Source organism: Lonchura striata, chromosome Z (genome assembly GCF_046129695.1).
Source record: "Lonchura striata isolate bLonStr1 chromosome Z, bLonStr1.mat, whole genome shotgun sequence".
Taxonomy (NCBI): domain Eukaryota; kingdom Metazoa; phylum Chordata; class Aves; order Passeriformes; family Estrildidae; genus Lonchura; species Lonchura striata.
Genome location: NC_134642.1, coordinates 69,827,590 through 69,841,379, shown reverse-complemented (window position 1 = coordinate 69,841,379; position 13,790 = coordinate 69,827,590). Strand labels below are relative to the sequence as shown.

The 13,790-nt window shown below is 36.6% G+C and overlaps 1 protein-coding gene across 1 annotated transcript in view; it reads right to left on the bottom strand.

Annotated features, from left to right (window-relative positions):
* Nucleotides 1-13,790, bottom strand: part of TRPM6 (transient receptor potential cation channel subfamily M member 6) — an 89,318-nt gene that overhangs the window by 42,048 nt on the left and 33,480 nt on the right. Inside the window, exons 12-21 of the mRNA XM_077790427.1 lie at nucleotides 10,061-10,195; nucleotides 9,488-9,541; nucleotides 7,085-7,225; nucleotides 5,657-5,791; nucleotides 4,324-4,604; nucleotides 3,315-3,543; nucleotides 2,595-2,741; nucleotides 2,248-2,253; nucleotides 1,858-1,992; nucleotides 742-870 (exon numbers count right to left, since the gene is read on the bottom strand). Of these exons, the coding sequence (XP_077646553.1) occupies nucleotides 742-870; nucleotides 1,858-1,992; nucleotides 2,248-2,253; nucleotides 2,595-2,741; nucleotides 3,315-3,543; nucleotides 4,324-4,604; nucleotides 5,657-5,791; nucleotides 7,085-7,225; nucleotides 9,488-9,541; nucleotides 10,061-10,195 (1,392 nt within the window). The remainder of the gene's footprint in view (nucleotides 1-741; nucleotides 871-1,857; nucleotides 1,993-2,247; nucleotides 2,254-2,594; nucleotides 2,742-3,314; nucleotides 3,544-4,323; nucleotides 4,605-5,656; nucleotides 5,792-7,084; nucleotides 7,226-9,487; nucleotides 9,542-10,060; nucleotides 10,196-13,790) is intronic.

Here is a 13,790-nt window from a genome sequence, read left to right as displayed (position 1 = left end):
ATCCTTTGCTCAGAACTGTGGCTGGCTTTTTGTGGCTGGTTTTATTCCTCTGAAAGTACAGCATTTCAAAAGTCATACAAAAGACTATTCACATTACTCTTATTTACCGTGTGCTGATTCTGAAGTGAAGGAATGTCAGAGCAGATACATTAATTGAGGAAATACATAGCTGCATTTGTCCCTAGACTCAGGTTTGTAGTGCAAGTTGTATTCAGAAGCTTGAGTCTAATCAACTGCAAATAATTGCAATAATTTTGATTAGAATATATATATTTTTTTTTCTGGGCTCAATTAACCCTGCATTAAAAGTTGATTGTGGTTTTTTTTCCAAGTGCATTTATGGAATGCTGGTTAGACTTGAGGGAGAGCCATAGATTGTTCTGTGCAAAATATCTATTTATTCATAACAATTTATTAATTTATTAATCACTCAGATTAAATATCTAAAGATAGATTTTATTACAAGAAGTCTACTCAAGAAAATTAAGGACCAGCTGCCTATGTCAAAGTTCGAAATCTCAATTCAGCAGTCACCTACACATTACCAACCAGCTCTACACAGAAACTTAGAGAATTAAGGCCAAAATTTAAGATGCATTTTGGACACCCAAGAACAGGTCTTCTAATAAAAGACTTCCAATAAATTCTGTATAATTCTCCATAAAAAAAAGCAGGATTTAGCATTCTTCAGAGAGGTGTCCCCTGGTTTATAAGATGAGAAGTTTGAATGGAGAAACTTACCTCCCTGACTTTTTCAATAGCAGTAGTGAAAATATAAATTATAACAAGCCACTCTTGCACACTCGGTCTTGGTTCCATCTTCACCAACACAGTGTAAGTAAAGAGCATGAGGAATGCCAAGTACGACATCTGCCAAACACACAGTGTATAATCCATACACACAAAAACCTCAAACAAATTTCTGCAAATAAAACAGCTGATTTGCCTCTCTGTAGGAACTTAAACTACTGGGACACTGCCACATTTTTGAGCTCACAATGTTTATTCCAGTTCTCAAAAATTTTGTTTTGTTTTGCTTTGTTTTTATGGGAATGTCCCTAAACATCATCAGAAATTGGTACTTTAATGCTGAAAAAATAGGTAAGAGCAGAAGGTAAACAATTGCAGCATATGCTCATCTGCATAAGAGGCAGATTATTTTTATCTTGGATGTTGGACTAGATGGTCTCCAGAGGTCCCTTCCAACAGTAAGTATTCTGTGATCTGCACCATTCCTTGAATGCAAGGGCAGTCTTATGCTTTTATCCTAGCCTTCTGTAGGGACAAACAACAATTCTCAAAGTTAAATAAGTCGCTGCTGGTTAATCTGTGCCTTCCAAAACACAGGAATGATATTAGGTGGAAAACACATATGATCACAGCCTGATCTTAAACATCCTGAGCTCTGCTGACACAGGGTTACTAAAAATGATTTAATAAATGCACATTTCCTATAGCAAATGATCCCCTATAGATAAATATTTGCTTTTCCAGAGACAATTCTTAAAGAAAGGGACATGAGTATCAGTGAAGTAGTAAAGATACAGAAGGCCACCTTCAACTCTATCTCAGTCTTTGCAACTGACCTCTGTAAAAGCCTGTACTTGAGTTTTTCTTTAGTGCCTTATAATAGTTTTTCTGTGGTTTTGGGTTTTTGGTTTTTTTTAAGTTCAGTTGTATCATTTTAGCAGACAATCTTTACACTTAACTATCAGAGAAACATTCAAATGGCTTCCCATCTACACCCACCACTAAGTGACTGCAAATCCATGCTAGAAAAAGTAAAAGCAGGATTAAATGGCATTTGAAGGATCAAAAGAGGGGTTTATCAATCCAAGTTCTAGAATGATGACTAACCGTGTGAAACCAGAACTTGACAATTGGTGCATTGTAGAACTCATAGATTTTTCTAGTTCCAGGCAGGTTTCCTTGTCCACCATCTCCTTGGCTTTCATCAGACTTCTGAACAGCCTTTTCCACATCATAACCCTTCTTTAAAAGAAAACAGCATTCTTAAAATTAAAAAAAAATGGTCTATAATTGTAAAGATAGTGAGGGAAGACAGACACAAATGTCTAAACTTAGTTCTGGATACACCAAAAATTACTGTAGCTTGGTTTTGTCTGGTTATAAATATCTCATTTGCAATAATCAACATGCAGTCTGTGAAAGATGCTCTATATGGCACAGCTCTATTTTCTGTATATTTTTAATAGTATTTTGTATAAGAATAGCCTGTACTTTTACTAAAGACTAATAGATAAAATCAAAATTACATTAAGTAGAATGTGTGTGAGCACTTTTCTTAGCTGCCTCTAGTAGAGTTACTCCCTTCCTGCACTAGCAATACATGTGAGGCTGGGAAGCACTTTCTCACTATGGTCAGCACAGAGGTGAAATCCAGGACAGATGAAGTAATTTGTACCAAGTTCACTTAAGTCTGTATCCAAACTAGGGGCCTAATGCATACTTCTGCAGAGAATTGGCCTCCAGCCATTTAATTCCACCTGATGAACATCGTCTCACTCCTCAGAACTGCACTGTGGTAAACAGACAGACTCTGGCACACAAACGACTGATCCTCACAGACTAACCAAAGTATCTTTAGAGCTGACTGGGCTCTGTTCCCCGTGGTACCATAACTGGTGGAAATCTTGAGACTGAGGCACATGAGACATTTCTGCCTTGCTTTTAAACTCCAGCATCAGGATGGTGGGAGGCAGAAGAATACTCATAATGACCTAGAAGAGAAATACAAGATTAATTAAGCACTGATGGCATAACCTAAGGCCACAGTCAGCCACGCCTGGTGCCAGTACAAATCCAGTGAAATTCCACTGGCTGGGGAAGGAGTCACTGTTGCTGGGAATCTGTATCACAGTCTGACAGCCTCAAGATTTGTGCTGCTCTTGGCTGATTTGTGGCTTTAAAGAGTGTCACTGTACCTGAGGATCCTTTCAATACTGCTCCCTGTGTCTGGAAAGCATCCTTCCCACCAGCAGCTCTGCCAGGGAACAGACAAAGTGGGGAAGCAAGAGCAGGTGAGGAAGAACTGAAAAGTGCTGAGAGAATGGGAAGAGCAACAAAAAATCCTTGATCCTAATATCATCCCACACATGCTTTTGCAAAGAAATAAAACAGAAGCAAGTACTGTTTTCCCTCCCTGGCTTCTGTTTCCCAGATGTTCACATTCCACCATATGCTTAAGCACACCTGTCTGAAGCTGCATTAGCCATGTTCACAACCAGAAAAACTATATATTAAGCATCTAAAGAGCACCTAAATGGTCATAAAAAGAAACAGAGCAATGCTACCTTAAACCAGGAGTTCTTCCTCATCTTCAGGCGTCCCATCCACATGTCAGTCAGCAGCATCTGTGTACATGTGTGGGACACAAAAGGCCGCAGCCCCACAGACACAGCCAGCTTCAAGCAAGTTGAGTTGCTCCAGTTTTTCAGTTCATAGGTCAGCAACTTCATGGCCATCTGCTCATTTTGTTTGAATGCTTTGTCCAGCACATCTAAGGCAAGCTGCCCAAATTCCCTAAAGCAGAAAGGAATTAACAGTCAATATAACAGGGATCAGTCCACACTCAGAGTTACTGTTGAAAAGAGGTTTCTGTGAATACTCGGATAACTAAAATTCAGCTGTCAATCTCAGTAAGCATTTTTTCTCATTCCTTTATCAATATACCTAGTGAAAAATAATTTGGGATGTAAACCTAACAGTTCAGTCCTAAACACAATGTTTAGGGCCATCCTGTTTTGTCATTTTTTATTATTTTTTATTTGTTTTGCTCTTAATCTCTCTCAGTGATCAAAATGGACCCTACAAAGTTCTTTGTATTTACTTTAACCAACAGATTCATCACCACTGTGGGCAAACATTGCAGCCAGTTGCAAGAGTCTCCCTATGCATTACTCACCTATATTTTTACATTACCCGCTTTATATTTTTATATTTTATATTTTTAAATATGCATTTAGGTAATATGCAAATAGTTTTCCTTTAACTCTCCACCACATTACACGCCAGTACATAAACTGGATATATACATCCATTCTATCCAGTACATAAAAATATCCATGTATGGATATCCATTATATCCATACATAAACTGGACATATATATCCATTATATCCAGTACATATAATGGATATATATATCCATTATATAGTATCAATAGTGAGTATCTGAAAGTACTTTTTTTATACTCCATAATCCATGGTATCACTAACTTTACTAACTCTTAGTGGATTCGGGCAGTCTCTAACCATTCCCAGCACCAGAGAACTTGAACTGAAATGAAGGGAGAACTCATACTTTGAATACTTCTTGAGTTCTTCTGAAGTGTCATCCACCATGTTGCTCTGTTTAGCTTCATGTGCCATTGCTCTGTAGAGTTTACAAGCAACAACAGCTTTGACCATGGCTTCCTCTCCATGCTGCCAGAAGAACATAGCCATCTTCTGTCTTTTCATTAATACTGCCCAAACCAGGAGGTCATTATAGGGGTAGATGAAGCCAGTTGACTGATAATGCTCTGTGTAGTTTATATCCTCTTTTGATTTCTTCTTATACTTTGGGAAAGGGCTGGATCTTTCCTATAAATTTGTTAATAAAAAACAAAGAAGGAAAAAAAATCCCAGCGAATGGCTCAGGTTCAAATTAATGAAAATAAAACTGCACGCAAATCTGAATTACAAGTGGCAAACTATTTGATAGCTATATATATTTAAGTCATAAACCACAGCTGTGGTGTGTGCTACTGGACTGTGTTCAGATTACCAATGCTAAGAAGCTGGTAACATTAGTGATGGAAAAATACGCCTTGCTCTGCATCCATACCTGTTATAAATTCCCTTTCCATAATGTTGGGCACACTCCAAACCCCATGATACCCATGCTTTTACTCTCTTTTTCATATGTGTCATGATAAAAGAAAACGTACACAGTAGACTGAATTAAACATCTTAGATACTTAAAGATTATTTTTGCTGTCTGTCCCACTTGTAATGTGAACTTGCTGTACAGCCATATCTGGGTATTTCTTGCTGAATGGTACAGGAAAAAGAGTTTTACTGATATAAGAGGAAGTCTCAGTGATATCATGGGTATATTTTGGCTCTGACTAATTCCAGCACAGCCATTTAAATTCATTTTGCTTTATGCTTTGTCAGATAGATAGATAGATAGATAGATAGATAGATAGATGGATAGATAGATGGATAGATAGATGGATAGATAGATAGATATTAATGCCAGTCTTTGCTCTTTTATCATTCTTTTTCTGAATGTGCCTCTTCTTAACAATCTTACTATAGCGCTTTAATAAGCCAATCATGACAAAGCATTAGGAAAGTCAGTGGAACCCTATTTCTTCCAAATTCAGAAGAATTTTCACACATGCTTGATACTCAGAAATTTGGTGATACTACATGTCAGTGAATTAAAGCTTTTAGCAATTAAAGCATGGAAGTTAAAAATTTATCATAATGTCTGGGCTTGGTTTCACCAATAAAATTTCAAGATTTGTACTTTGTGAGCAGTAAAACATTTTTCCACTGCAGTTTAAGTAGAATTATAAAAATTAAGAGCCTGGCCAACATATCTAAAATATGTCCTAAGCAAAGTCTAGAATAAGCAATTATATTACCTTGTATTTGTAAGGCTGCGCAGTTCTGAAGAACTGAGAATGCAAAGTACTTTCAGTGGATCCCATTCCACTCTCCATCTGATTACTCTGATGAAAGGCATGAGACAGGCTTTGAGGCAAGCTTGAGACCACTCTCTAGATCCAAAATCAATCCATAAAACATGAAGAGAGAAATACAAACTAGAAATAAAGTTTGCTGGTACTTGGTGACTACAATAGTGCTGTAGAAACTGATGTTATTAAAAACTAATGAGTCAAAAATCACCATAACACTGAAGCTTATACCATCAAGGAAAAAAAATGGCCTGTTTCACACTTCTGTTAACAAATAAGTATTTTTCTGAGTCTCTGAATTCAAAATAATGATTTTCCACACATAGCATCCACAAATAGCAATAAGCAGTGTTTCAACAGATGGAATCACCCGGTCTGGAAGCATTTCTGAATGCCAGCCTTTATAAAATATGCCATAAGCTATTTTAAAGACAGAACTCTCTGAACTTTTTGCTGATCATTTCCTCTGAAGGATGGCACATCCATCATCTCTGTAAATTTTGTTCAGTGTTGGCTAAGAGGGAAGGAAGCTGAATCACTAATGCTCTTCCCAACAACTCCTAGTTATATGATTATATGGTTTCACCTATCACTGTTAAGGTCATATTTCATTAGGAAAGAATGAAAAGTGTTATAACTGTTCACATCTTTTTAAAGCATTATGTTAAAAACGAGTGACACACAGAAAGCTCTGTCTCTCTGTTTCTATTCACTCCAAGTTGCAGGTTTCATTATTTCTTCTCATTTTCCCTGATCATTATTAGGGTCTTCTCTTAGTCATGAAAACATTTCATGGGGATTAAGAGGGTTTTTTTGTTTGTTTTTTAACATATGGAGGTACTTAAATGTCCAGTTCTACTCCAAAAACTAGGGCTTATTCTTATACAGCAAATCTACACATTCGGCAATGTTTGGAATGACTTTCAGCTAATTTATTGAGAAGTTTAGGCTGTTTGTAAGCTACTGATTTTGGAAAACCAATAGGGAGACTGCTCATATGCCCTAAGTCTACTCCAAGGCATGTGGAATTAAGTATTTCTGTGAGGCAGCTCAAGCTGCAAGAAGTAAATATGGAACTGTTTCAAAAAAGGGAAAATAGTGGTTGGCACAGTTTTATCATACCTTATTGATGAATGATAGACAAAACGCAACCCAGATACTGAACAAAAAGGTAAATTTACTGAACTAATAAATAATTTAGCAACCATAAATAATCTTGGGGTTTTGTCTCTTTTATTGCAAGCTATCTTACAGTTCTCAAACAGAAAAGCATGGCACACATTTAAATTCAGACAAACCAGGATGACAACATGAGCTATTTTCAGGTGTCACATTTTGGCTTTTCTTGGTGACCAGTGTTTTGGAAGAAGCTACCTTGTGTTTTCTGTAGAGATCATTGTAGAGAACTCGGAAATGCTTCCTTGTGTAGCTGCTCCGGTAAGCTTCACCGAGGAGGTACTCTATCACCAGTCCAATGTCAATCAGTGATATCTTGTAATCCAAAGAAAAGCTATTCTGAAACACCAAATGTCACAAATGTTTAATGGTGCTGTTATATCCAACATTCAACCATGTCATCACCTTCCTATTGTAAGGGAAAATCTGGAAAAGTGTGCATCTGTAAGGAAAGTGTACTTATTCATTATGCATATGGAACTCTTCTAGAAAAGAGAGGAAAATGTGATTCCTGCAGTTCACTGTACCCATATTGCATATTTTGCAATGTTCACAAGATCAGCTGCATCCAACAGTGAGAGTAACTGTTCCTCAGGACAAGCACCAACAGCAGAGGTAGGGATAAAAACCTTCCCATAACAAGAGAAAACTAGCATGGTATGATTAAGTACTTTGATTAACTAAAATTGAAGAAGTAGCTGAAGCATGCTTTTAAACTGAAGCAGAGTAATTCCTAGAGATTGGAACTGTCCTGTGAAGGCTGTCTTGACTGTCTTGACAACTAGGACAACAGCAGTACATGCACTAGCTCTACCTTCTGAATATCTCACCTCTTCTGCTTTAAACACCAGTGCCCATCTCCACTAGCCTTCCAAGATGCACGGTTGCAACAAATTCTCTGAAAAATATATTCTTTTCCATGCGGATTTTTAAAATTATTGGTAAAATCTTAAACTGCAACTCTTTGAAGTGAAAAATGGGCCTGTATATAAATGGGATCAGAGATGTTACATATTCAAGGCAGTGTAAGCCTTTCAGACTGTGAAAAGTCTTTTTCTTCAGTGGACTGAGGGTGTTTTTTCAATATACTTCAGTAGCAAGCCTCAGTACAGTCAGCTAAGGCCACTCAGTCCCAGGTCATTGAGAGTCAGGCAAGTACTTGTGAATACCTAAGCTTGTAGATACTTTACTGTGCACTAATCCCAATCTTTTATGTCATCAGAGCAGACTGATGTATCTTCATTCAATCACAGCAGCATCAAAGCTGTTCACAGTAACAGAAAATATTCTGAAATCCAGGGTCACATCACTCTGTTAGCTGTCCCAACTACAGTGTCACCATGATTAATTAGACTGCAACTGCATAACCCATTCACAGAGCACTTATGTAAACTTAGAAAAGCTCAGGTGCAAAAGGCTTTTCAGCATTTAGACCTGTTAGCAGATCCCAAGCTTAGCTTACACAAAGGCAGAGAAAGTTTTTAAATTGTGCAGATGTTTTTTACATTAATTACGTTACTGGATGTCAGGTGCCAAAAGCTTATCTTTAGATCATACACTGGGTTTTCCCAAAGTGTCCTGAGATACAGAAAGACAAATATATATATGGATTTTAGGGAAGCAATCATATCCATCATTTCAGTGAAGAAGAGAGATTTCTCAGCTTGGAGAAGCTCAACGTTTTTTCAAGATTTAGACATTTCAATATATAGATTCCAGATTTATAACATAAATTAGATCTCAAATGTTCATATGGAAAAACAGAGAAAACAGTTGTTATTGAGACCAAGATAGTCTACATCTAACTAAAGAACCATAAATGGGACTGACATGAAAGTCACCCACAATAACAAAATGAATCCATGAATCCAACAGAACTCTGCAAACAGTCAGACTTACAATTTCATTTTATTTTAGCAATCACACTCTGGAAATAATTAGCCAATTAGTCTAGATTTAGTTCTAGGAATCTCTTGTGTTGATGTCTAGATGCATAAAGAACAGCTCATCCCCTCCTGTCTAAGTAGTGCTGTGAGGAACAACAGATAACAGAACTGTGAAATAAATTAATGATGTATCTAAATAACAAGGCTGCTGCTAAATCACTAATGGAACCAGTGCTCCATGCAGTAGTCATCCAGTGCCACCTTCTGTTCTCCTAGGCAATGCAGCACATCCAAATATCTCTTGCCACAGTATCTTTTCATTACTGCTCTAAAAAGGAAAGACCTTAACTTTGGGGAAAAAATAGAAAACCTTAAAGAAATGAGCATTATCACTACACTAATTTACTAAGTCTTGTTTACAATCACTTCAAAATGCCAGTTTAGTAACATGAGAAAGAAAGTCTGATCTGGATAAACTCCTCGGCTTTGAAATTAAGGTACAGGACCCTTGGGAACCTCAGCAGCAGTATATTGGTTACTTGCTTAGGGGGCCAGTGGAATTAAGATGAAACCATTTAGCAGACACATGACTGCAGTAGTGAAGCTATCACTTCTATTTCCAAAATTCCCCTGTATTATATAAGAGCAGCTTGCCAGTGGACACTGAAGTGTTAATCTAGCATTTTTTATCCTCAGCCTTTCCTATATCTATTACCTGTTTCACATCTCGAACTAGATGGTGTAAAAGTAGATTTGATGGTCCTTGTTTCTGTGGTGTGAACAGAAAAGACAGTAAACAAAAGTGTCACTTTACACTAGAAAATTAATACAGTATAAGAAAGCAGCTTAAAAAAATTTCAGAATAAACTACTGTGGTTCAAACTCTCCCCACTCTGCCCACAAATCAAAGACTTCAAACCAAACAGCAACACACCTCTACTATCTTAAATCTTGACTTATTCTAGAAAGATTTGGTCTAAACAACATAAAATTTTCAGCAAGTTAAGTGCATATTTCATATCAGATTAAAATCTGAACATATTTCTCATTAGTTTCCAATATGTACTCAATCTAGTTCATGACAGTGAATCAAAAATAACAACCTGGTACACCATTTCCAGATCCCCACATTACAATAAAAAATAATCAAACCCATTAATTTTCCTTTTTTTTTTTTTTTCAAAAATTCTTCATAAAAACGTGGCCTAATCATCATACCCCTTAAGCAAAACAGCATTTTTCCAGGCTTTCATATCTAAAGAGGTACACTGGGATTTCAAACACTCACTGTATTGTAGAGTTCTTCCAAACGAGATATGGTAAGAAAACGGTGCATGTTCACTCCATGTTCTATTAACAGTTTAACAAAATCCACACGATCCATGACTAATGCATCCAGCATTGCCTGTTCCAAGGCACCAACCTCCAAGTGGACAGAGTTGAAGGAAAATATTAGAAAATTACTTTTGGAAATAAATAAAACATTCCTGGAGCTAGTAATCTCTCCACCACAATGGCTTGTCTCTATGTATATTTAATGTGCAAGTGCAAAAGAAAAATATGCTGGAGGATACATATGTATAAAAAGCCAATAGAGGGGAAGTAAAACAGTTTCCATAAACCCAACATCTGTAGAGATTTCTACAAATGTAGCTTTACAACCAGACTCTGATAATATATTCTCTACTCTGTAATTCAGTTCAGAAGATAAAGTATGATAATGCAAGGCATGAAAGGAAGCCTTTTATTTTTTTTTTTTGACACATGACAAAAGGTGTTTCAAAAGTGCCATAGAGAAGTCTCTATAGAACTGCAAGTTCCTTAAAGCAAACTTTTTTCCAAACATGAGACAGAAAGTGTATGTTAAAATAAACTCCCTCAAAGGAAACATAAAACAGAGGTCTACTGACAAGCAGTGTCCAAATGGTGGAAGTGCTCTACTCATGGCATTTGAACAGAACTAACAGGGCTTATACATGCAAGTGGCAGAGGAGTTAGACATATGAGATTCATATAAATCCATATAGTTTTTCTACAGAACACATATGCACAGGAAATGCAGTGGGGTGAGCAGAATGAGGAGACTGGAGCACTAACAGGGCAAGTGCTAATGTTAACTTGAAAATAGTACCTTCCATATCTATACTGAGGTTTGACAGAAATTATGTTAAAAGATGACCAATAAATGTTACAGAATTCTTACACATATAAAGAAAACTTTTGCACTGATCCTGAATTATTGGGTTTTCTTCCAGAAATATTTGAGAATGACTAGCCACTCTTGCAATTCTTAAATATCTCCTTACAGTCCTTGAGCTGGCAGTGCATCTGAAGAGGTCAGCAGCCCTTTTGTAACTATTAGAATGGTGTTATTTGGTATTTGAGGTAGAGTTGACATATAAACAGAAACACAGGCACAGCTTGTTATAACCTTTACCTTCTAAAGTTCTAAGGCTAGACTTCTAAAAAGAAATGGCCATGATACATGCATTATTATACATGTTTCCTTGAAACATTTAAATAGACAAAAATATTATAAGAGTCCACAATCATCTAAGAGCTGATCCTTAAATATTCAACTCAAAATTTCAACACATAATGACAATAACAATTCACAAGATGTAGCCCCTGATAATTGCAGGTCCAGTGGTACCTGACTGTCAGAGTGTTGCTTCACTTTAATTAAGAAAGCAACTATTTTAAAGGCAAGCTTTTAAATCATCCTTGTACATTTGCTTTTTTGTTTCCTATTCAGTGCGTGAAAAAGTTTAGGGTTTTTTTTTCCCTGCTTGGAAAAGAAAAGCATTCAGGAGAATATGCTATTGTAATTTTTCCTTGGAGAAGCAGCAAAAGATGTGAGGCTTGTTTATTATGAGATCTTTAAATCTTACATGAATGGGAGAACACAATTACTATTTGACAGTGCACTTTCATTCAAAATAGTGCTGAATATTGTACTGAAATAGATATGAACAGATATATGGATTTTTTTCAAACATATCAGAAGCAGAGTGGGAGTAGGGGGATTGCCAGTGGACCTGTAAGGACACAGGATGAGCAGGTATAAAAGAAACACTTAAAGCTACTGTAGACATAGCAAACTAATTTGTTGCCCTACTACTTGCTACTGAACAGGCTGGGAAAGTCTCCTGTCAAAGCTGTACCTTTTCTATGGCAGAAAAATCTGTGGAACTGTGTCAAACTGAAGCATCAGTAGAAAAGATTATAGAAACCATCCATGAAGTGGTAGTGGCATTTACCTGTGGTATTCACCTAAGAGTTTCCAGAGAACTGAAGTACAGCTGAAATTATCCCCTTTAACATCAGCAACATAGACAGTAGATATTAAATATGCAAATTGTAAAAAAACAAGCTGTCAAAGTATGGCATATCAATACAGTTAGGAATTTGTAAAGACAAAGATAACAGAAGTACATTAATTACAACATGAAAAAATACAGCAGAATAAGAGAAAGCAAGGTAGTTACTTTGTAGAGAGAAAACAGAATTTTGGGAATGACAGGAAGAAGAAAGTTCTAGTGGACCTATCTCCTGCAATCAAGAATATAAGCCAGATATAAGTTACAAGCATTTTTTAAAGGCACACAGCCTATTAGGATTTATCCTTAAGTTAATAGAGAACAATCTGTAAAAGAATAAGTTTTTCCTAAAATATATAAATGAGAATATTGAGTGCTGATCTACCTATCCCAAAAGATGACTTTTACATCTGAAAATCCAAGTACACAGAAGAGCAGGAAATATTGTCAAAAATATGGAAGAACTGAACTGACATTCACCTTGAAAAAGCCAGGAGTAAAGAGGATCACCTGCTCAATAGGTCCCTAACCCTTCTGTGTTGAAGGGATGGGGATCAGAAGGATGCTATTATTTCCCTAACACATAGAATCATAGAATCACTTAGCTGGGAAAAGATCTTTAGATCATCAAGTCAATCAGCAAAGCCAACACTGACAAATCCACAACTAAACCCCATCTCTAAGTGCCACATCTACATCTTTCAAGTGGTTCTGTGGTTTATTACTCAACACATCCCCAAGGAGCCTCTTCCAACTGTTATAGTTAATGCTTCTCATGAATAAATTTTTTCCAATATCCTATCTTAATTCATAGATGTTCAATTGTAGACATCCCAGGCATAGTCCTCCCTATAGTCAGCCTTATGCACCATGGAAAATATGGTCTGGTGATTTAGAAAATCAAGTCTCTTGTTGTGGCGAACAACCAGCTATGGTCATTCAGATATATATACAACTGCCCATTTTTCAAAATTTATGTTTTAAAGAAAAAAATACACGTGGGACTGAAAAAAAATCAACTTTCTAATCCTTGGCAGGGAATTAAAGAGTACTTCTGCTAAGTACTTCTTGGACCATTTTATTTATTGAAGAAAATATTAATTCATATAACAAATGGAAAAAAAATGTGTTCAGGCACAGAGTTTTGTATTTGTCATCTACAAAAATCTTCTTAGGTACACAAAAAACTCACTTATAGAGGGTTATATTAAATACTGGATTACCTATGAAAATTTGAAAACCATAGTTTAAATTTAATTAAATAATTTAATTGATACTCTATGTTCTTTCACACATATGTAACTAATGCAGGTCTAAATCACGGCTTGCCTTCTGTAAGAACCTGAAGAATGCACTTAGCTGTCCCAAAACACTGTCCTCGTAAGATAAGACACAACAACAGAACCTGAAGCATAAAGCTTCAGAACCTGAAGCATAAATGGCACAGCAGGAAGGAGTTAATTCCAGGCCTAACAGGGGTGAAGACTTGCTTAGCACCTGGACAAAAATTCCCACTGTGGCAAACTGTGAGAAAGGAAGCAAGTGCTTATCTGCATGCCAACTCAAGCTACTGGAGTGAGATTTCCCTTATGGGAACAGCACATCTTGTAAGTACCCAGGACTTTAGACTGTCTAAAAGTGGTACCTCCAGAAGAACAATTCAGGCACCTCACTTCTGAAGACCAGGGTGAAGAATAA